This window comes from Castanea sativa, chromosome 5 (genome assembly GCF_040712315.1).
Source record: "Castanea sativa cultivar Marrone di Chiusa Pesio chromosome 5, ASM4071231v1".
Classification (NCBI taxonomy): Eukaryota; Viridiplantae; Streptophyta; class Magnoliopsida; order Fagales; family Fagaceae; genus Castanea; species Castanea sativa.
This window is the reverse complement of record NC_134017.1, coordinates 6,393,111-6,418,390: the sequence shown is the minus strand read 5'-3', so window position 1 is coordinate 6,418,390 and position 25,280 is coordinate 6,393,111. Positions and strand designations below refer to the sequence as shown.

The window sequence follows — 25,280 nt, the reverse complement described above, 5'->3', positions numbered from 1 at the left end:
AGATATTAAATCATGGGTAAATTTTAGGTACACTTTCTTACATCATGTTACCTAATTAGATTAAATTTATTTCCTCTTCTAAATTTTTTTTTTATTTCTCTTTATTAAGGATAATATTATTGTGCTTTAGTGGTCAACGCAACCACGCATTTAAGTTTAATTAATAAACTTAATGTAATACACTTAATGAATTATACCTAACTTTTGCCATTTTATCTAGAGAAATTAAGGAATTTACTTTTTGTTTGGTATTACATACTAGGAACTACTTACTATCAATGATTTTTAGGTCAAAAAACATTTCCACCCTTATAACAATGGGATGATAGGTAAGGCTGTCCATGGATTGGTCTAGGTCGGGTTTGTGCCCAACCTATAATCAACACGATCAGATAAGGTGGAGAAGTTTTAGACTCACTACAAACTGGTGAGGGACGTGGACTGAATGGATTGGATTTTTGTCGGGTGGTGGTCTGTTTGATCTAGATCGATGTAGAAGTAGAAATTTTGCAACCAATTACAAGACGCCACATGCTACTTAATGGGTTCACTTTCATTATTCAAAGACTAAGGAAAAATATTCCAAGTGTCAATGAATAAAAATTACGCAAGATTTCCAAGAGCCAATCACATGTCAACACAAGTTGATATTTTAATTTTGATAGGCCAAACACGTATTGACCCTTTGTGATGAATTAACCAATTAATTAGCCAAGTGAATTAATTAGGTTCAATTTTATGCAATGAGCGTGGTAACACAAACAAATCACCAAATAACTAAATATGCAGTGGACAAATCACCACTCCCGAGAATCCACTATTATCAAAACAAACGGTTACAAGTAAGGGAATCCCAGTATCTTATACTAACCTATAGTTGAAACCTTACCCCAATACCCAATTGGACTTGTTCTGTAGTGACAATCTCTCTTTGTATTGCACGACTCCCAGTACGTGACTAACCAATAGATGCACAGATCCCAGTACACGACTTGATCACCAACTTGAGGAGGATGTTGGTTGCAAGTTCTTCAGCTTATCACACGATGAAGGTCATGAAGTTGCTTGGTCACAAAACCCTATGGTGCACAAACATAGTAGCTTCTTTAAGATGAACTAGGGCAAATATTGTCTCCGGTCACAATTTGCATGAACAAGACTTTGCTCAATACTTGCGCAACCCTAGACAACCTTTAAAATAATCTTTATATATGTTTAGGTTTGTGAGAAAAGAAAGCCCAAATAGATACTCATGGATTGGATGAAAAATAGTCCTGAAAAACTGAGTTTCATAAATCTCAACAAATACCCTAGCTATCGAGCTGCTGTCAAGCCTCGGGCTGAACAACTCTTCTAAACTTCGATTGATACTAGCTGTCGAGCCAGCTGTCGAGATTTGATGAACAACACTTCTTCACTTGATTCTTGGACAAACTTGCATGGCTTTAACACTTGAACTTGAAACCTTGTTTCTTGAAGTATTAAACACATCCTAGTTCTACTCAAATACAAGTAAAGTGTGTTTTGTCAAAGGATTAGCCAATTACATAAAATGTTGACATATGTTCCTAACATCAATCACATATGTCCTAACAAATTTAAATGACATAAGCAGTCAAATTGAATATTGTCATGTATTGTTTTAAATTAAAACACTTTGACTAATCAAATAATGTCATGTGTCCCTTGGAGAGCAAGACATAAAGTCCCTCCATTTAAATTATGACATGTGTCGTTGTTCATAACCAATCATGTGTTATCAAATCTCCTAAAGACTCTTATAAATAGAGACTCCCCTCCCTCTTATGGAGGGGATTTAGACACATCCAGAAGTCTCGAAACTTTACCAGAATCAAGCTCTAAAGCCTACAAACAAAATGCTGCCCTAGTATTCATAGTACTTAATGTGGCAAGGTTCACTTCAATAGGAACAATAGCTCTAAAATCTTCAGTAGTAACACGAGGCAAAAATATAAAGGTTAAAAAAAAAAAACAATCTACACTTTCTAATTTGAGATCACTTCTAAGTTATAAATCACTCACTCAATAATCATGAAATCTTGAAATATACACCTTTAAGAATTACAAAAACGTCCATCTATCCCTTTTGTTAAGAGTGTCTCATTTTCACCATTGTGATCATGGCGTTGACTTAGCTTGCTTGGATATTCCTTAGTTTAGGACAACGTGTACGGGCCTTAGGTCCAAGGTCAACTTCCACATGATTGAACATAATTCTAATTTCTAAGAACACACCATCGAAAAGTTTCAAGCTACTCTCATTCCCTTCTTCTCGGTGGCTTTGAGAATAGCATCGAAATTAACTATACAAGCCTGATCGCTTGAATACTTTGGCAATCTCATTAACGTTCTTCTATAATAATTCTTTTGAAAAGTATTACGTTTATAGTATTTTCATAACACTTTCACTACAAATCAAGTTACTCTCATTCTCTTCTTCTCAATGGTAAGTTTTTATCAGTTTTAATTTAAACCTGCTACTGAAATTAATTTTGTATCTACTAATAATAGCCTGTAACAACTTGTCACTTATAATTTGTTGTGAAAATATTGCAGATAAAATATTTCTCAATTTGTTTAGGTATGTTCATGGTCCCTAGGATAGACCTTCACAATGAAAAATTATGGAATGCTCTAAGAATACAATAAATGCATTCTCTTTTATCTCACATAAGTAGTAGGTCTAATTAAGAATTTAATTAGCGAGACTTACTATTATGTGAGAGAAGGAGGGATACGTTTTTATTATACTCCAATAATTTTCTATAATTACCACATTGGCATTAGTGAAATTTAGATCAGACTTTGACCACCTCAATGTCAACTCCTTTCCATATTAGGCTTAAGCTGCCTACATATCCTTCTACTAGCACAATGGGACAGTTCTGAAGATTGGACAATTTTAGTTAGAATTTTTACAAAAGAATTGTTTGACTATTCTGGTATTAGTGCAGGCAAGAGGAATTAATAGAGGATGTTATACCCTTGCTGTGATAGAGAACCAGAATCTCTCTCCCATGCCTTAATTAAAAGTGATATTGCCAAAAGAGCATGGAGCTGCTAGGAAGATTAACTTGTAAATCTATTGAAGAATTATTGGGATGTTTCTAACACAGCGCTAGAAATTCTTGCATCTAGGACTTCCACGGACTTGGAATGTTTTTTTAGGACAGCCTGGTCAATTTGGTATAATAGAAACTGTGGGGGGTAAAAGCTATTGAATAAACGTTTTGGGCTTTGGGCCTGATCGGTTGGTACCAGTCTGTTTTGATTAGGGCCTCTAGGCCCACAAGTCAATCCGCACGGTAATAGTCCGAGGAGGAGTGTCTCCTCGGACAAGTCCAGCAATGACCTTGGGACTTGCTAAATGGGTTAGAGGCAGAATTCTGGAAGAACTGATGGGTAAGAGGGTGATCCAAGCACCCTTTAGAAGCAGGAACATGTGAGAAATATCCAAGGAAAAAGCTGCTACCACCACATTAAAGACCCTGCATCTACCTCCCTAGCCGCATTAATGGGGAAATGACCTCTGAATAGTAGAATTCAGCCTTCCTGGTATTATTTGAAGACTTCAAGAAGGTGGTGGATGCGAAAAGTATCCAAGAGGAAGATTTGTATGACACGTGGATGAAACAGTGAAGAAGAAGAAGTATATAAGGAAACGAGAGAGGAAAGAGAGGGGGATCTGCACTTTCTGCTAAGAAAAATAGGAACTAAGAATTGTAAACTTTGGCATAGAAAGAGAATATTTATACAAATTGTCCTCGGCTTACGTCCAAGGTCTCTTTGTCATATTCGTTTATCATTTGCACAATTTGTGGCACTCTAGCCTATTAATCAAACTTCCAACATCCTGAACCTATATTTCAAATTCATACTCTACAAATTTTATTGTATAAGACTCATTGGGCCTGAGCCCAATACTTGTTTTTGGGTCCGGGTACAATTGCGCACTTACAATTGGCGCCGTTTGTGGGAAATCTAGCGTTGAAGGAATTGGAACATCATGGTAGGCTTAGGTTCGCATCATGCAGAATCTCAAGGATCACATCCCGAAGATCTTTTTGAGCGTCTTGAGCGTCAGAGGGAACGAGAGGGTAGTGTTCATATCGTATATCTTGGCGCGAGTCATACGCGTGGCGGAGGCAGTGCCACCCATGAGGATGATGCCAAGGCCATGCAGAGGGAGATTGATCACCTCAAGAAGAAGCTGCACCGTGTCAGACGAAGGTGGGCTTCAGCCCCATCCAATCCTTCTTTAGGGGAATCCCGGGGAAGCAGTTACAGTTCAAGGTCCAGGACTCCCCCTAGCGAAACCTTCTCTTGCGAAGGGGATGACCTACCAAGTCATAAGCATAGGAAGCTTCCCTCCAGGGGCTTGGAGAACGATGCTATGAGCCGAGCGTTACACCAACTCTCTAAATCGCCCTTCTCACGCAGGATTGAGAAGGGAAGGCTCCCTAGACGGTTCACCCAGCCCACCTTCACCATTTACAATGGCTAGAGAGACCCGGTGGAACATGTGAGCCACTTTAATCAGAGGATGGCGGTGCATTCTCAGAATGAAACCTTGATGTGCAAAGTCTTTCCTTCTAGTCTGGGACCTGTTGCTATGAGATGGTTCAATGGACTAAAGTCGGGGTCTGTCAGTTTGTTCAAGGAACTTACTAGGGCATTTGTGTCTCAGTTCATTAGATGCAGCAAAGTTCCTCGACCGTTGGACTCGCTATTATCTATGGCCATGAGGGAGGGTGAGACATTGAAAGCATACTCCGACAGGTATTGGGAGATGTTCAACGAGATTGATGGAGATTTTGACGAGGTGGCGATTAATACTTTTAAAGTGGGCCTTCCCACTAATCATGATTTAAGGAAATCCCTAACCAAAAAGCCCGTACGGAGTGTACGTCGCCTCATAGACCGTATTGACGAGTACAAAAAGGTTGAGGAAGATCAACAGTAGGGTAAAGGTAAGGCGAAGATTATCCCGCAGGAGAGAAGGGATTTCAGGTCGGACAGGTACCATAACAATAAGCCGAGGAGAGATTACTCTGGGCAATTTGGTCCAGCCACTCCTCAAGTAGTTAATACTGTATTCCGAGAACTAGTGTACCAATTGCTGGAGAAAGTCCGTAAGGAACCCTACTTCAAATGGCTTAGTAAGATGTTTCAGGGGACCCTACGAAATGGAATCAGAACCTTTTTTGCCTGTACCATCAGGATGTGGGTCATACTACCGAGAACTGTCGAACCCTCTAGAACCATCTGGAACAGATTGTTAGCGAGGGGAAGTTGAAGTAGCACCTGTACCAACCTAACGGGCAAGACAGTCAATCAGGTTCAAATAATCAAAAGAACAACTCATCTTGGCCGCCCTTGGGAACGATAACGTCATCTTTGCTGCACCTGGCAAGACTGGTTCCTGTCCTACTAGGGTGATGTCAGTGTCACACTCCTAGGCCGAGGAGTCAGGCTCGAAGCCGAAGAGGATTAGAAGGAGTGTGCCTATCTTGGGATTCTCTAATGAGGATAAAGTTGGGACCATTCAACCCTATGATGACGCCCTAGTGGTTACGTTGAGGATAGGAAATTACGACGTCAAAAGGGTGATGATCGATTAAGGCAGCGATGCGGATATTATGTACCCTGACTTATTCAAGGGGCTTAAGTTAAAATTCGAGGATCTTACTCCTTATGACTCGCCATTGATAAGTTTTGAAGGGAAGACTGTCATACCAAAGGGACAGATTCGATTGCCTGTACAGTCTGGCTCGGAAACGATCGAGGTGGATTTTATTGTGGTTGACGCATATTCTCCATACACGGCCATCCTTGCCAGGCCTTGGTTGCACACTTTGGGTGCTGTCCTCTCGACTTTGCATGTTAAAGTAAAATTCCCTTCGGGGGGATTTATCGAGGAAATTCTTGGCAGCCAATTAGTGGCAAGGCAATGCATATCGGCTGCAATATTGTAGCAACCAAAATTAGAGTCCTCGGCCTCGACTATGGAAGACTTATAGCAATTAACAACTCTGGATGCGCCTAGTGCGGTGACAGCAAAGGATGCCATGTCTGAAGATTTGGAGAAATTTCTCATAACCGATGATCCCGAAAGGTTCTTCCAAGTTGGGATATGATTACCACACCAAGAGAAGATGGAACTAGTGATGTTTTTGAAAAACAATATCGATGTCTTTGCTTGGGATCCCTATGAGGATCTAAGGGTTGACCCAAGCTTCATTTGCCATCATTTAAATGTCAATCCTGCCGTTGTTCCTAGGAGGCAGCCACCTCGGCGTTCCTCCAAAGAGCATTCCGAGGCTGTCAAAGAAGAAGTGCTCAAGCTCAAAAGGGCTAGGGCTATTAAAGAAGTTTTCTACCCAGAGTGGTTGGCGCATACAGTTGTGGTGAAAAAGAAAAGCGGAAAGTGGAGAGTATGCATGGACTTTACAGACCTAAACAAAGCCTGCCCAAAGGACTCATTCCCGATGCCACGCATCAATTAGCTTGTGGATGCTATGGTCGGGCATCCTCGGATGAGCTTTTTAGATTCTTTCCAGGGTTATCACCAAATACCATTGGCGTTGGGTGACTAGGAGAAGACTGCTTTCATAACTCCAACAGGGAATTACCACTATAAAGTGATGCCGTTCGGATTGAAAAATACCGGGGCTACTTACCAAAGGATGATGACCAGAATGTTTGAATCGTAACTTGGAAGGACCATTGAGGTATATGTGAATGATATGGTAGTAAAGAGTAAGGCGGTACCTATGCATGTAAAAGATCTGGATGACACCTTCCAAATACTTAGGAAGTACAAGCTGCGCCTCAACGCCTCAAAGTGTTCTTTTGGGGTGGGTTTCGGAAAGTTCCTAGGCTACATGGTGACTCATAGAGGAATAGAGGTGAATCCAGAACAGGTCAGAGCCATTCAGGGCTTGCAACCACCTCGGAATCCAAAGGAAGTTTAGAAGTTGACCGGGATGACCGCTGCTCTCAACAGATTTATCTCTCGGTCAGCTGACAGGTGCAGACCTTTTTTCCAACTAATAAATAAATGGAAAGGATTCCAATGGTCCGAGGAGTGCGCTTTAGCTTTCCAGCAACTTAAGGAATATCTTTCCTGGCCACCCATTATGTCTCGGCCAGAGGTTGATGAAATCCTGTTTGCATACCTAGCTGTGGCCGTCCATGCAGTCAGCCTGGTCCTTATAAAGGACGACAGCGGGGTACAGAGACCGGTATATTATGTCAGCAAATCCTTAAATGAAGCTGAGGTGCATTATTTGCCTTTAGAGAAGGCAATTCTGGCTGTAGTCCATGCCACGCGGAAGCTTCCTCACTATTTCCAGTCCCACACCGTTGTGGTTTTAACCCAACTGCCTCTCAAGTCAGTGTTACAAAGTGCTGACTACTCGGGAAGGGTAGCTAACTGGGAACTATTTTGGGAGCTTTTGATATCAAATACATGCCACGCACCTCGGTGAAGGGCCAGGTTCTCGCGGATTTGGTGGCAGAGTTCGTCGAACCATCGTTAGAAGAAACTGCGAAGGAATCACACATGGATGAAAAATCAGTTGGCATGATCATGGACAAAGGACCTCTGATTTGGAAAGTGTCCGTTGATGGGACAGCCAACCAGAGGGGGTCTGGTGTTGGACTTGTTTTGGTATCCCCTGAGGGAATCGTCTTTGAAAAATCATTGAGATTAGCGTTCCCGGCAACTAATAACGAGGCCGAGTACGAAGCGGTCTTGGTTGGTATGGATATGGTATGTAGAATGGGGGGAAAGGAAGTTCATATGTTCTCAGATTCTCAGTTAGTTATGGGCCAAGTGACGGGGACCATGGGGATCCAAGAATGCAAGAGTATCTGACACAGGTCAAGTGTTTACAATCCGAGTTTGGTTCTTTTATCCTTTCTCACGTTTCTAGAAGTGGAAACACACATGCGGACTCGTTGGCCACTTTGGCGACATCCTCGGCTCAGTGTTTGCCTAGGATTATCCTCATTGAAGACTTGCTAAAACCAACTCTAACCACTGCAAGTGCCATCTGTATCCATCTGATAAGGCCTGGACCTAGTTGGATTGACCCTGTGATATCTTTTCTAAAAAGTGATATTCTTCCCAAGGACAAGTTTGAAACAGATAAGATTCGTCGAAAGGCGCCTCGTTTCTGGTTGTCTGAGGATCAGAAATTGTATAAACGCTCCTTCTCCAGACCATACTTGCTATGTGTACATCCTGAGGCAACGGAGGCACTTTTGGAAGAATTGCATGAGGGAATTTGCAGAAGCCATATGGGGGGAAGGTCCTTAGCCCATAGGGCTCTGACTCAGGGATATTGGTGACCCAATATGCACAGGGAAGCTCAAGACTACGTGAGAAAGTGTGACCAATGCCAAAGGTTCGCTCCCAACATTCATCAACCTGGGGGAGTCCTTAATCCTTTGTCCAGTCCTTGGCCATTCGCTCAATGGGGACTGGATATAGTTGGGCCTTTTCCGAGGGCTGTGGGAAACAAAAGATGGCTACTCGTGGGAACCAACTACTTCACCAAATGGGTCGAAGCTGAGCCCTTAGCAAATATTAGGGATATCAATTCCAAGAAGTTTATCTGGAAGAATATTATCACTAGATTTGGGGTACCTCACACACTTATTTCAGATAATGGCGTCCAATTTGATAGTATAGCTTTCAGGAAATATTGTAGTGACATGGGTATCACAAACAAATACTCCACCCCAGCTTATCCTCAGGGAAATGGGCAGGCCAAGGCCGTTAACAAAGTCATAATCAGTGGACTCAAGAAGAGGCTGGATGACGCGAAAGGTAGATGGGTAAAGGAGCTACCACATGTTTTATGGACGTATCGGACCACGCCGCGCAGATCCAATAGAGAAACACCATTCTTTATGACCTATGGGGCCGAGGCGGTGATACCTTTAGAATTTGGTTTCTCCACGCTAAGGACGAGTTCTTTTAGCCTGAAAAATAATGATGGTCTCCTGAAGAAAAGCCTGGATCTGGTTGAGAAGTGGCGAGAGACCGCTATGGTCCAAATGGCTTATTATCAGTAGAAGCTTAAACGAGGGTATGATGCCCATGTGAAGCTAAGGCCACTAGCGCCTGGGGATCTGGTGTTGAGGAAAGTTGTGGGTACTGCCAAAAACCCAGCATGGGGAAAGCTAGCACCAAATTGGGAAGGACCCTATCGAATCATCTCTGTAGCTGTCATAGGATCATATCAATTAGCTGATTTAGATGAAAAAATTGTACAATGCTCTTGGAATGTAAACAACCTACGAAGGTATTACTATTAATAAAAAAACTTTTATCGTTCATTGTTCAAATTATCAATATGTACTTGGGTTTATCTCTCACAATTTCTAAGTGTCAAACAAAAACTTGGTCATGCATGGTCCTCGAACCACATACTTTGTGGAAATTGATATCTTATCAAGTGTCAAACAGAAACTTGGTCATGCATGGTCCGAGGACCACATACCTTGTGGAAATTGATATCTTATCATGTGTTGAACAGAACCTTAGTTATGTCAGGTCCACAGACCTTCTACTTTGGGGAAATTAATATTTGAAGTTATTGTTTTTGAGTATCAACTAGAAACTTGGACATGTATGGTTCTCGAACCACATGCCTTGCAAAAATTGACATCCTACTTGTTGTTGAAAGGAAGTTTGGTTATGCGAGGTCCTTGAACCCTCTACTTTGAGAATATTGGCAAAAACCATATCACATTAGTATTGAGGTGTTGATGAAACACTTGGATTGCTTTATGCCCCAAATTAAATTCTAAGTTAAGTTTTTGATTGTATATTGCTGTGTCACATATGTTATGCTCTTGAGGCATGATTTACAAAGTATACGCTAAGTATGTGTACTTCTATTAAAAGTCATGACAATTTGAAATATTGCAAGTGGAGTTAGTTGTTCCATTCATTCACTTTTGTGCTGATGAGTATTTTTATACTAAAAATTGGAAGTCAAATGAAAATCAAACCAAGCAGTTTGTCATTAATTTCTGTCAATGTACATTCAAAGCAAAAATTTTAAAAATTGTTACATGACAAAAAGAGAAGTCCTAACTAGCCTAAACCCTAAGCCTTAGAAGGGGGGTTCTGCTCGAAAGTGCTGGCGGCCTCTGTGCGTTTCAGCTCTATTTCGAATGAGGACTGGGCTTGTTTTCCCTTATCTGTTGCCACAGGTGAAGGGACATTGGGCTCGTAGCCTTCTCGGCACCATCACCCTGTTCCTTCTCTTTGTTGGAACTCTTAGGTTCTGTAGGAGCTGGAATAGGCCCTAGGATCATAGGAGGGGGAATGGAAGATGTTGTCTCAGGGGCAGGGGCGACAGGAGGAAGTTCTTCTATCACCTGGATGTCTAGGGGGAGCCAGATGTTTTTGAGCTTCCTCAGCTCAGAAGTTGAGGAAATCCCTGCCACATTTAAGGCTTCCTCCTACACTTATTGGCAATACTCTCGGCACAGCCCGGCGAACTCCTCAGTTAGTTGGTTTTCTGTCGCCACCACCCCTTCCTTGTAAGCAATCTTCTTCGCGGCCTCCATCCTTGAAGGTACGGGCCTCGTCCTTTATCCTAGCAAGCTCCTTCTTCAGGTTGGAGTTTTCTTGTTGGGTTTTGGACAAGTCTTCATCCTTTTGACGAAGAAGCTTGCGTTGCCCCTCCACCTAGGTCCTCATTGTCTTCAGGCTGGCCTCGACACCGTCCTTTTCCCTCTTCAGCTCCACCAGCTGTGTGGTTAGCTTCTCATTCTGTGCAAGAGCTTGGCCTAAGGACTTCTTGTTCTCCTGCCTAAGCTCCAGTTCAAGTCCAGCCTTCTTCCGAGAATCTTCCACCCACTTCTCGGCAGCAAAGACTTCCTGGATGGCCTGTGAAGAAATATCAAAATGGATGTACTATTAGTAATGCAAGTCTCAAGTACATAAGAATGTTTCTTACGATAAGGTGTAATGAAAGAATAAGGTGAGGATAAGACTTAGATACTCACTAGGGCCAAGTCCCTTTTTAGCGAAAGGAACAGATGCGGCTGATTCATCTTGTCCAGGGCGTCCATGTCCTTGGGCAGAAGAAGGGGACGTTCCAAGGCGTCGGCCAGGTGGAGAGCGTAACCTTGCTGGAATGCCCTAATACTAGACTGGCAGGAGATTGGTGCCTCATCCAGTTTCAGCTTGGGAGACCAGTTCGCCGGTGTACGGCGTACCTCGGCGAGGTCCCTGTTCTCCCCGCTTTCCACTGAGGAGGCACGTCCCTTGCCTTTGCTAGGTTTTTGTTGTTGTTGTTTCAACTTCTTCTACCTCTCCGCATCTATCTCCTCAGCCTCAATCTTCCTCTTCTTCTTAGGCTCCGCAACGGGAGGCTTAGGATCGGAGGGAGGAGGGGGTGGGGGCAGGGACGGAGGGACTTGCGACCCACCTGTTCCCTTTTGAGAGACTCTCGCGCCCCTCTTATTCATCAACTGCCGTAAAGCGTCCATATCTTCTTCTTCGGAGTTGGAATCAGGCTGTACAATCACCAGACCTTGTATGCCCGAAGTTTCGGCGGGCATGCGTTCCTCGTCTAAGAGGATAATGAGCTGCTCCTCTTGGGGTCTCTCAGCTTCCACGAGTTGAAATTGGTCTATCTCCTCGTCCAATGACTGTTGCGAGGACGCTTGATCTTCTCAGACGGCGGTTGTCTGGGAGTATACAGGATGATAGAGGGGTCGTCTGGGAGTTCGTGGTTGGAAAGGAAGCTGGGTCGTGCCATGTCTATTCTTTTACGTCATTTATCTCTCGCAATGATCGCGTTGTCAATTTCTTGGAAGTCCACTGATATAGGGTCATATCCTAGTATCAAGTGGGCAGCTCTCACTTGTAGGTCTTCACTCACGAAGACTTCGGAGCGAAGGACACGGTTCAGGTCGGCAACGTTGCAGAGGCTGAGATGTGGGCGTACATGTTGTTTATCTATGAGAAGAAACATCCGAGAAGAAGAACATGATCAGACTAGTGATAAATATCAAGACAAAAAGCAATAATGTGCAATAAAGATTAAAAACGATCAAGGCAACGGGACTGAATTCTGGGTTAGAAGATCTAACTCCTAAGGAGTCACAGCTGGCTCTCCCCATTCGACTGGGTAGTGAGGACCGTCAGACCAGTTCCCCGAGGCGATGAGATAGTCGTCTTTCATGCTTTTGTTGGATTTGGGAAGACAGGAAATCAGCCTAACAATGCTAGACCTGGATTTAATGTAATATCCTACATTTTTAAATTTAGTGAAGGTATTCACTGGTCACGTTTTTCATGGGGAGAGTCATCCCACCTTCTATGAAGGCGATCATGGGAATGAGGACTTCTCCCTCTCTTCTAGCGTTACCTACGGATTCTACTAGGCAATATCTTAGACCTACGTCATCAGGAATCTAGTATTTGGCCCTAAAACCTTCCATATCGGCGTCAATATCAACTAGACACTTAAATCTACCCATTTAGTGGGAGCTAAAATGAAAGTTTAAGGAAGGAAAGGGGTTTAAATGGTGGCCGAGGACAGAAGCCAAGAAGGAATGAATAAAGGAGAGTGAAAACTTACGGGAGTTGGCTATGCGATTCTTCATGAGCTTTTGGAGAGAAAAGGTAATCATTGACACTTAGATGCGATTAATTTCTGAAAGAATAAATGAAGGTACGGGTTCCCAGGCATTTTGACGTGCGAGAGGCGGTCTCGAAATTGAAATTCTCCCGCTCAAAATTTCAGAGCCAATCTAGGCTGTTGGATGTGTATCCCACCGTTGAACGTGGGGAACAGGATGTAACTTGCGGTCATACATGCGCGCGTTCCGGGTTTCGAAGCGTCAGAGGCGTTTTCAAGGAACGAAAGGACCCATACACGCGTGGCGGTTTACAAAGCGTGTGGAGGGTATGCTGTTCGGTTCAAAACTCTATTTTTCTCCTCGGATGGGAGGGGAAAAATAAAGTTTTGAGGGGCGATTGTGGGGGGGTAAAAGCTATTGAATAAACGTTTTGGGCTTTGGGCCTGATCGGTTGGTACCAGTCTGTTTTGATCAGGGCCTCTAGGCCAACAAGTCAATCCGCACGGTAGTTGTCCGAGGAAGAGTGTCTCCTCGGACAGGTCCAGCAATGACCCTAGGACTTGCTAAATGGGTTAGAGGTAGAATTCTAGAAGAACTGATGAGTAAGAGGGTGATCCAAGCACCCTTTAGAAGCAGGAACATGTGAGAAATATCCAAGGAAAAAGCTGCTACCACCATATTAAAGGCCCTGCATCTACCTCCCTGGCCGCATTAATGTGGAAATGACCTCTGAACAGTAGAATTCAGCATTCCTGCTATTATTTGAAGACTTCAAGAAAGTGGTGGATGGGACAAGTATCCAAAGGGAAGATTTGTATGACATGTGGATGAACCACTGAAGAAGAAGAAGAAGTATATAAGGAAACAAGAGAGGAAAGAGAGGGGGATCTGCACTTTCTGCTGAGAAAAATAGGAACTAAGAATTGTAAACTTTGGCATAGAAAGAGAATATTTATACAAATCGTCATCGGCTTACGTCCGAGGTCTCTTTGTCATATTCGTTTATCATTTGCACAGTTTGTGGCACTCTAGCCTGTTAATCAAAATTCCAACATCTCGAACTTAGATTTCAAATCCATACTCTACAAATTTTATTGTATAAGGCTCATTGGGCCTGAGCCCAACACTTGTTTTTGGGTCCGGGTACAATTGCGCACTTACAGAAACTAGGTTATGTTTGAGTCCACTTGCCAACTCCCTCATTCAAAGTATTAGTTTTATGTCAGCACACTAAACTGAAATAACTCTAATAACTCCAAAATTCCTTAAATCCCCATCAATGAAAAATTAAAACAAAACTGGTAAGGCAAGTCTTCCATCCTGCTGATGCCCGCTCTATCCTAGCCATCCCATTGAGCAATCATATACCACCTGACAGAGTAGTTTGGGCCTACACCCCAAAGGGCAAATTTACGGTCCGCAGTGCTTACAAGCTTGCCTTGGCTGAGTTTGTGAACAGCACAGGGAAACTTCAAATAATCAAATCACAAGACCTTCTGGCGGACTGTTAGAGGTCTGAATTTGCCGAATAAGATCAAGACTTTTGCGTGGAGATTGTGTAGAAACATTTTACCCACCAAAGCGAATCTGTGCCATTGTCTATAGGCAACGCTGTGTGTGAGGCTTGTGGGTTGTGTGACGAGACTAGTGTACTTTTATTTTGGGAGTGTAAAACAGCTCGTGAGGTGTGGCTTGAGTGGCTTCAATCTAGAATTAACTTTGATATGCAGGGAGTTCGGTATTGTGAGTTTATGGACCTGGTCTGGTATTTGGTGTTTGTGCAGCATGTTTGTGGAGACCTTTTGGAGCTGATATTTATGATAGCATGGTGTATGTGGTTTAGTAGGAATGCCACTAGACATGGCAACCCTCGACAAACTGCAGCTTCAATTGTGCAGAGGGCCCGAGCTATGCTAGACGGGTTCAAGATTGTCAATCATTCTATTCAACAACCGCGAGGTAATTTGCAGGAATTTTCGACCTTACCACCTGAACATAGCTATAAAGTCAATGTGGACGGGGTCTTTGCTCATATTCAGCAAGCTGGTGTCAGTGTGGTTATCAGAACCCATGAGGGTAAGGTGACAGCAGCAATGAGCAAAAAGATTCACCAACCAATTGGGGCCTTTGGAGATTGAAGCAAAAGCCATAGAGGAAGGAATTTCTTTTGCTTGGGATGTTGGATTACGTGAGGTGGTCTTGGAGTGTGATTCAAAGATTGTTTTTGATGCTTTTATGGGTTCTTGTGTTCTACCGGTTACCATTTCAAACATCTTGGAAGGGATCAAGTAGAAACTTCTAGCTTTTTGATTTGCCCAAGTCTCTCATGTGAAACGACAAGGAAATAAGCCAGCACATATCTTGGCAATATATGCCAAAGTATCAACAATTCTGATAGTTTTGTAACTTGAATAGAGAAAAATCTACCACTGATTGAATCGGCTATTACTTTTGAGGTACTGTATTTATCTTTTACTTAATAAAGTTACAATCTTCTCGTAAAAAAAAAATATAATAATAATAATAATAATAAAATAAAACTAAAATTTTAACATCAGCGACCAAGCATTAAAACGTACTGAGATGATTTGGTTATTAAAAAAAAAGTGGACCGATTTTAGAGAAATTAGCGGTTTCCTATAGGATTCTGAGTCTTGCTATATTCCACATATATATCACTTACTTCCTTACCTCATGTTCATGCGCACGGATTACTTTGGAACAATACCACTAAATAAAAGCCATCACCCTGGTTTCATTTCAAATTTCATTACTGAATTATTCAAATTACATACTTGCTTTACTTATGTTACTTAAAAGAGATCACCTTTGAATCTAGAAAAATAAAATATATGGAAAAAACTGGCATACAACATAACGCTACACTATAACTTATTCTTATTCAAATTACGAAATTGCTTTATTGTAAAGAAAACAATGCCTTTGGAAATGATAATTCCTGAACTCAAAAGAATGGAATATATGGAACAAGCAGTATACCAAACAAATCTAAGCTGGAGCTTATTCAATTTTTATTTAATTTTTTAATTTTTTAACTGAATTTGTTCAAATTTAAAAGTTGGTTTATTGAAAAGTACATTATCATGCATAGTTCAAATTTATCGTTATTGAATAGGAGGAAAAGAATGTGTGGATCATGTGATATACCTAAAAAAGTCACATTTATTCAAATTGCATAATTGCTTTAAAGAAAAGGAAATAAGTATAATGTATTATGTTCAAAAGTGATTACAAATCTAAGTAAAAACTTATTCAAATTTTATAGTTATTTTTTATTGAAAAGTAAATTGTAATACATGTTTAAAATCGATCGTTTTTGAAATTGGAATAAAAGAATGAGTGCAACACACGGTATACGAAAAACGTCACATAGGAACCTAATTAAAATATGTTGTTACTTTTGGCGAAAATGGGCTTTTGCCCTTTTTACGAAAAAAAATCAGTATGTTGCTTCCTTTCCCAAACTAATTAGGAAAATGTCATTCTTTTGAAACTCGATTTTCTCAAAATCGAGTTAAGCCCTATAGCGGCGTTTTAAGGAGCCTATAATGGTGTTTTGGAACTCGAGTTCTTGGAGATCGAGTTATAGGAAAAAAGAAGAAAAAAGAAAAACTTGCATGGAACTCCAGTTTATGGAGATCGAGTTTCAAAACGCCGCTATAGGTCCTTAAAACGTCACTACAGGCTCCTTAAAACGTTGCTATAGGGCTCCAGATTTTTTTTTTTAAACTCGATTTTGAAAAAATCGAGTTTCAGAAAAGAGGCATTTCCCTAATTAGTTTGGGAAAATGGGGCAACATGCTGATTTTTTTTTTCGCGAAAAGGGCAAAAGCCCATTTTCTCCAGTTACTTTTTTTAAAAAAGAAATGAGTATTACATACATTATTTGAAATTGATTATAAATCCAATTCAAATTTCATAGTTGCTTAAGAGAAAGGTAAATTGTCATACAAATTCAATAGTTATTGAATGAGGAAGAAAGGAATGAGTGGAGCATGCAGTATACCAAAAAGTCACATAGGAATTCCTAATCAAATTGCATAGTTACTTTAAAGAAAAGGAGATAACTATTACTTACATTGTTCAAAAGTGATTACAAATCCAAATAAGAACTTATTCAAATTTGATAGTTGCTTTATTAAATAGAAAATTATGATACATGGTTCAAAACTGATCATTACTAAATTAGGAAGAAAAGCATGCCTGGAACATGCGGTATACCAAAAAAAGTCATATAGGAACTTATTAAAATTGCATAGTTACTTTTAACAAAAGGGAAATGAAGAAATGAGAATTACTTACATTTTTAAAAAGTGATTAGAAATCTAAGTAGAAACTTAATAAAATTTCATAGTTGCTTTATTGAAAAAGTAAATTATCATACATGGTTTAAAACCGAATGTCACTAAATCAAGAAGAAAAGCATTCGTGGAACAAGCGGTATACCAAAGTAGTCACAGTGGAACTTATTCAAATTCATAGTTACTTTAAATAAAAGGAAATGGGTATGACATACATTGTTTAAAAGTGATTACAAATCTAAGAAAGAACTTATTCAGATTTCATAGTTGCTTTATTAAAAAGTAGATTATCATACTTGGTTCAGAATTGATCATTATTAAATTAGGAAAACAAGAATGCGTAGAACAGGTGGTATTCCTAAAAAAGTCACATAAGGACTTACTCAAATTGCATAGTTACTTTTAAAAAAGGAAATGACTATTGCTCACATTATTCAAAAGTGATTATATTACTTGAATTAAAAAGAATGGAATATGTAAAAATATGAGCAAAAAAGCACAATGGCTTTCTGTCCTTATACAATGGATTCCTTTATTGTGTATATAAGGGGAAACTTATTAACTGAAATACATTAATTAAGTTTACCAATTAAATTCAAATGTTTAATTGTATTGACTAATAAAGTACAAATAATATTATCATTTATAAGGATAATTAAATTTAATGTAATTATTAATTTGAATTTAAACCGAAAACTTAATGCACTGAACCTTAAGTATTATATCTAAGTTTTAGCTGAGTATATTTATATATGGATGTGAAATGTGCCAACACGTTGTGATTCTCATGTTGGGCATGTATTACAGTTAGTTTAAGATATTTAATCAGCTACGATCTACGGTGATTCTCAAGTCCGCGACACGGAAGAGGAGAATTTTCGCTTTCGCGTACTTCCCTTATTTGAGTAGTTTTTAAATTATTCTAGGTGATTGAGGGCATGGTGCACTTTATTCTTCAATATTTGTTAATACGACGGAGGGCAAAAAAAAAAAAAAAATTATATATATATATGGAATAAGGAAATCATATCAATAATATTCTACAAGCAAAGTGATGCTCTAGTACGCTCATACTTAACGTGGCAATGTTCACTTAAAAAAATAGAGCTCATATTTAACGAGTCAATGGTGGAAAAGTAGCACCAAAATCTTTATTACTACACGCTTTAAAATACGATTTACAATTTACGCTTTTGAATTTAAGATCACTTCTAAGAGCATTCATATCAGTGTTTCTATTTTAATATTTCAATATCATTGCGTACTTTTGGTACGGTAGTCACTCCACAAATATAAATGCTTGTAGGGTCTGGGGGGTAAGAGCCGGGGTTCAAGTCTCCAGGAGGAAGTTTCACACATATACACTTAGATTAGGCTAGAGTAGTGGGTTCCAGTTAGCTTAACTGGTAAAGTCTCTGATGGTTGTATAAGTGATCTGGGGTTCAATCCCCGCCTTCACCAAAAACTGATTGGTGTCTTGGTCTAATGATAAAGAGCTATTATCAAGAGCGAACGCCATAGGTTGAAACTCTCTAAAAAAAAAAAAAAAAACTCGCGCTTCAGACTTAGAGTCTGTTTGGATATCGCTTATTGCTGAAAATTGAAAACCGAAAATACTGTAGCAAAATAATTTTTAAATGTGTAAATAGTACCGTGGGACCCAATTTTAAAGTTATTTTTGCTAAAATCCGTACTTGCGGGTCCTGTCAACAATGCACAAGACCCACAGAAAAACGCCCAAACGCCCAGACACAAGCGCAATCTAAACAGTCACTTAATATGACATGACAGATAAAAAAAATAAAATAAAATAAAAACAAGCTTATGGGGGTAGATGCTCAAATCAGGTCACGCTTATGTCATTAGTAGAAACAAATATAATGGATTTTTGAAATTCATTTTGAAATATAAATTATGAAAAAAAATTTGTGGGTGATACAAAACATGGTTAAAGGGATTTAATTGGAATAGTGATAGAATATTGAGGTTGATGTATATCTATAAAAAAATATGGATAATTAAACTAGAAAAAGTGGAGCTTTTAAGTTAATTTAACTAAAAATTTGAAGTTAAATCTACCCAAAATGGTCATATACTATTGTTTTGGAAAATATGTATGGATTTACTACTGTTTACAAAATATTTAGCAATCTACCACCTTTTTGAAACTCGAGTTTGTCATGTAACTCGAGTTCTTTGAAAATATAGCCTTTAAATTTGTCATGCTATTTTTTATGGAACTCGAGTTTCTAGAACATGAGTTACATAAAAAAAATTTCAAAATTTTTTCATGGAACTTAAGTACCATGGAAAATTCGACTTTCCAATTAGTGGTAGATCCCACTGTACTTTTTGGTACTATTCATGGGTTTCACTGTACTATTTTAGAAAAATTTTACTTTTATCTACAGTACTTTCAGCAAAAAGTTTTCAGTTTCAGCAAAATAAGTGGATCCCAAATAGATCCTGAATGTCCTAGAATACATTCTACTCAAGATTACAAAAAAATAAGCCTAGTCCAAAAGATCAAAACCTTGGAAGTTGTTGCCAGAAGAAGGCTCAAAATCTTGACTTAGGTTTAACCTGTCTTTCCTGAAAGGCACTAAACAAGAAGCATCAAAGTACCATGTGGAAAACATTGACAAGTTAAATAAATAAGCTCAAGAAAACTTTTTTTTCACAATGCTAGCAGAATAACAACAAGAATATCTCAATCATAGCATGTGAATAAAGCACAAAGATACACATCTCAAAATATATTAATATCAAAGTATATCAAACTAACTTTCCCCATTAAGTTAGTTACATAAAAAAAATTTCTTCCCTTTAACATGAAATTCTCTCCCTAAATCTATTAATCCCCCTAAGGAATGACATTCAAATCTCAAATTTCTCCCCATTTTTGACACAATTGTCAAAGGATATAAAAAGCCAAAAAACTTGACCGGAGACAGACTGAAAACTAACATAGAAAGAACGAGAAGAGCAAGGAACCATAGACATACAAGAAAGACATGAAAACCAAATGCTATGGACACAAAGGGAAAAAAATGCAATACATGAAAAATATATGAAATGCATGCAAGAGGAGTTCGATCTATTGGGAGGTATTGAGGGATGTGTTAAGGAAGACTTCGATAGATCTACACATGTATTGAGCAAACAGAAAGATGAGAAAAGAGGCTCGATGTATCGAACAATGTATCAAGAGGTATCGAGGAAAACCTAGAAAATTTCGATAGAAGAAGCTTGTATCGAGAGGTATCGAGACTTGTAGATTCAGCTTTTCTTGAACAATTCTTGAGTAATCTTCATGTCTTTAATGTAACCACTTGTGATGATCATCTTGAACCTACTTAAATTTACCAAAATACAAGTAAAATGTGTTTTGTCATAGGATATGCCAATTATATAAAAATATGAACCTAACACATGTTAACCCATCAAAATTTAATATACCTTGATACCTATCTCAACACCTCTCAATCTATCAAGTCTCAAGTAAATTGAAATCCAAGATCCTTTTTCGGCCCATGATGGCAAGGCTTCCTTTAGGGTTTTGTGTACTAGGGTTCCAAAGCATGTAAGTAGACATGGCAAAAGGTCGAGTCAGGTCAGGTTTGGGTCAAGTTAATCAGGTTGTGCGTGAAATGGGTTAGGTTCAAGAATGGGCCATTTTAAATATGTTGAAAATGGTCAAGCAAATTAGATTGTGGGCGGGTTTGGGCCAACCCATATTTACACATGAAATAAAAAACAAATAAATGCCAAATTTTTAGAGAGAATGAATCCAATAAATCAAGGAAACAAATCGTACATAATACCCCTTTTTTTTTCACTAAGTGGGCAGCTACTATTATAAGACTATTTGTGTTACTATTATACATGTGATGGGAAAAAAACCAAAAAAACATAAAAATTTCCATATCCTTCCAATTCTAATAGTTTTGTGCATGAATAAAATTCTTTACACTCATAATAACAAAATCTTCCATGTTAATAACTTATAGGCAGAATGCTTATAATTACAAATTTACAACTTGAGAGAGAGATAGATTTTAAGGAGTACAAAAAGTATATATTTTAAGTTTACACACTTTAGATTCAAAATTCACTAATGATACGGACTTTTTCTTTTACTTTACTTTTGTTTTGTGCTATGTAGACTTAGTGTTATTAACTTAATCCTAGTATTTAACTCTACTTCTTAGAATTTGACTTAGTGTTAGACATTTAGTAGTGTAGACATGTAGATGTAAATGATTTTTCCTTTTGTATTTTTTTCCTCTACTACTTAGTATTTAACTTAGTGTTAGATGTTTAGTAGTATAGACATATAGTTGTATTTTTTTTATTTTTTTTATAATTTGCAATAACATTAAACCAAATAAGGAGAACAAGGAAGGTAATCCGCCCTACAAACAGACTCTAAATTAGCAGGGAGATTACCATTATTGAAAAAGAAGGACTGACATGAGGTTAGAGCAAATTTGGGCGCTTTATGTGCTGCCGTATTGCCTAATCTCCTAACCCAACTAAACTTAATAGAGATAAAACTAAAAGAAAGACTACGGATATTGCTGATATAAGTGCTGATCAACCAATCTGGAATGGTGACTACAGTTGATAAGCAGTCAAAACATGCTTTAGATAGGAGGCTCCAAGATTAATTTTATGATATCCACATGTGGTTGGACCCTCTCCAAGTCAACTCTGAACCCCCAGCAAGCTGAATGCCAAAGACACCTAGAAATGGGGCATTCAAAGAAGAGATGCAAACCAGATTCTGTACCACTTTTGCATAAAGGGCAGGTAGGGTCAACATGTTCCAATCTAGTTGAAAGATTTACTTTGGTGGGGATTGAATTTGTGCCTATCCTCCAGAGTAGCATTTTGATTCTCTCTGGCAATCTTTCCTTCCACAGCTTCTTCCATAGACCTTTAGAGGGGTTAGGACCTAGCTCATGAGCAATAGCTTCCTTATAGGTTAATTTAATAGAGAACCTCCCCTTGGGATCCAAAATCCACATAAGTTTGTCCTGTATTGGACTGACATGGAGAGGAATTTTCAATATGGCATGAGCTAAGGCCTTATCAAATAACTCATAGTTGAGCCTTGAATTCCAACAATGAGTAGAAGCATCGAAAAGTTGTGATACTAAAAAAGGAGTGTGTCTCATAGAATCGGTTTTGGGAATAGGCTTAAAACCATGGATCCAAGGAACCCACGGATCAGACCACACACTAATAGAAGCACCATCTCCAATGAGGTAACATGCTCCCTTAACAATCAAATCTTTTGCTCTTTCGATGGCTTTCCAACCAAGGGAGGCCATTTTTATGGGATCACTATATAACCAATCGTGCTTCACTTTGTATTTGGATCTCAAGATGTCCACGCATATACTTTCCCTCTTGGATGCCACCATCCAAGCAAGCTTAGCAATCAGAGCTAAGTTGAAATCCTTTGCTTTCTTGAAACCAAGTTCACCTTGACACTTGGGATGACACAGCTTCTCCCAAGGATTCCAAGCTATGAATCTACCTTGAGAGGATTTGGGCTTCCACCAAAATCTTCCTGTGGTGGAGTCCAATTTGTCACAGGTTTTGGTAGGAATGTTGAATGCTGACATGGAGTAGGTTGGGATGGCTTGAGCCACTGAACCTATAAGAGTTCCCCTACCAGCCCACGATAAACACTTGCTTCTCCACCCCATCAGTTTGGTCTTAAGCTTATCTAGAAGAAATTTAAAATCCTTAGAAGGGGCTTTGGATAGAAAGAGGGGGCTCCAAGATAGATTGCATCCATTTTTAGGCTTTTCATGTTTAGAGTATGCTTGATTGTTGTTCTAATACTAGGCAGAGTGTGCTTGGAGAAAAATACTCCAGACTTGTTCCAATTGATGCTCTGTCCTGACCAGTTATTGTACTTCTCGATGCATTGTAAGATATTGGAAGCTTTATGTCTGGTGGCCCTTGAGAATAGTACAATATCATCAGCGTACATAACATGGTTGATGGCAGGGCTGCTTTTGCTGGCTTTAACCCCATTAATATTTTTGTTGCAGAAATCTTGGTCTAAGATCCTAGACAAAAATTCTTGCCCCATAATGAAAAGGTAAGAAGACAATGGGCCTCCTTGCCTAATCCCTTTACTAGGCTTAAATTGTTTTGATTTATCCCTATTTACAAGGACTTTGAACGATACAGAGGAGATGCATGAAGCAATCCACTTAATAAACCCCTTGGCAAAACCAAACTTTTCTAGAACAGTAAGTATGAAGCTCCAATTGACTCTGTCGTAAGCTTTCTGAAGGTCTAGCTTAATGGCCATGAAACTCGCTTTAACTCTCCTCATTTTAAAGCTGTGGAGCATCTCTTGGACAATGATCTGATTCTCTGCTATCTATCTACCTGGTATAAATGCAAACTGACAAGGTGAGATGAGCTTGTGAAGGAGAGGCCTAGGCTTAGTGACCAAAAGTTTCGAGATAATCTTATAGACCACGTTGCATAGACTAATAGGCCAGAAATTATTGGTTGAAGACGGGTTAGCGGTTTTGGGTATCAGAACAATGTGAGAGCTATTTACTTCTTTTAGCATTCTTCCTTCTACAAAAAAAGGATGTGACTGCTTTAGTCACTACGTCGCCTACAATAGGCCAGAACTCTTTATAGAAAAGAGCTAGGAATCCATCAAGCCTTGGGGCTTTTTTGTCATGCATATTGAAAAGAGTACTCTTTATCTCCTCTGGGGTAGGGATCTTACTCAAGATAGAGTTTTCAGCCTTGGTGATGCAAGGGGAGATTAGATTATCCAGATTGTTGGGGAAAGATACCTCCTCTTCTCTGAAAAGATCCTTGAAGGAATTCAAGAAATGCTCTCTAATCTGATTGGAGCTAGTGACCCAAGTCCCATCATCTTGTTTAATGGCATCAATTCTATTTTGTCTCCTACAGATGGTAGTGGATAAGTGAAAAAACTTGTTGTTCTTGTCTCCCTCCTTTAGCCACAATTCCCTTGACTTTTTCTTCCACAAAATTTCACTCCTAACAAGCCATTTCAACAACTCAACTAGTAAGTTAGATTCAATCCTTTCATTCTCCATGGATTGGGAACCACTTTGCACCTCTGCAATCTTGCTTAGAAGCCTGTTAATACTGTCTTGGTAGTGCCCGAAGACCTCTTTATTCCATTTTCGAAGCGTATCTCTAGTTGTAGCTTGTTTCTTGCATAATCTGACCATGGCTGACCCCGAAACCTCCTCATTCCAAGCTTTCTTTACTATAGCATTACAACCATTGTCCCTAACCTTGACTGCCTCAAAACGAAAAGGTCTATGCGCAAAGTTGTCTTTTGGATTATTATCAAGTAAAATTGGGGTATGATTAGAATTGATTGCCCCCAGATGCGCTATACTGGCCTTAGGGGAAGCAAGTCTCCATGGTATACTTGCTATGCCTCTATCTAGCCTCCTTTTAATTGCGACATTACCCCATCTTCCCTTAGCCCATGTGTACTTGTTACCCAAGCAGCCCAAATCAACAACTCCAAATTCAAAAATTAAACCCTTGAGGTAATTGGTGGTTGAAGGGCCCCCTTTGTTTCCATCCAATATTTCGCTATCATTGATGGTGAAATTGAAATCACCCAAACAGACCCAAGAACCATGATGGGCTTTTAGTAGAGCCGAGAGATTCTCCCAAGTTTTTTTCTTCTTAATAGCGTAAGGTGGACCACAAAAGCCCACCAACAACCAATCACACACAGTGCCATTAACCTTAACAGCAATAAGGTTCTTATTAAACTCAACCTGATGAAGTGAGACACAAGATTTCCACATTACACAGATGTCACCTGCGGTACCTTTAGCATCAACAATTTATATCTTAGAGAACCCAACAGACTGTTTAACTTCTTCCACATGACTTTTACTAGCTTTGGTTTCACATAAGAAAATGACTTCGGGCTTGGACCCCTTTATTTGAGACTTTAAGGCTCAAACTGTCACGGTGTTGCAGATGGCCCGATAGTTCCAACTTAGGATTTTCATGGTGAGGTTGGGGGCATGATAAGACCCGCCTCCTCGGCTGTATGAACAAGATTAGTCGGAGAAAGAGATTTACAGTTGCCATTAGAAGCAAAAGATTGAGGAACAGAAGGTTGATCACAAGTATAGATAGACTCACCATTCTTTTTAGGAATCCCCACTGGGTTGGACCTTTGCTTCAGCTCTGGCTTATACTGTTCGTGGGCTCCGTCAGTCTTCTTTAATCTTTTGGCGAAGCTGGCGATTTCTTGTTTGGTGACTTTTCTTTTTT

The 25,280-nt window shown here is 39.5% G+C and overlaps 1 protein-coding gene across 1 annotated transcript; it reads right to left on the bottom strand.

Moving 5' to 3' along the window:
• Positions 1-23,542: 23,542 nt before the first annotated feature.
• Positions 23,543-24,735, bottom strand: LOC142634633 (uncharacterized). Its single transcript, XM_075808925.1, has 2 exons — positions 24,728-24,735; positions 23,543-24,581 (listed from the first exon to the last, which is right to left on the bottom strand). Exons 1-2 carry the CDS (start codon positions 24,733-24,735, stop codon positions 23,543-23,545), a joined length of 1,047 nt encoding a protein of 348 aa, XP_075665040.1.
• Positions 24,736-25,280: the final 545 nt, after the last annotated feature.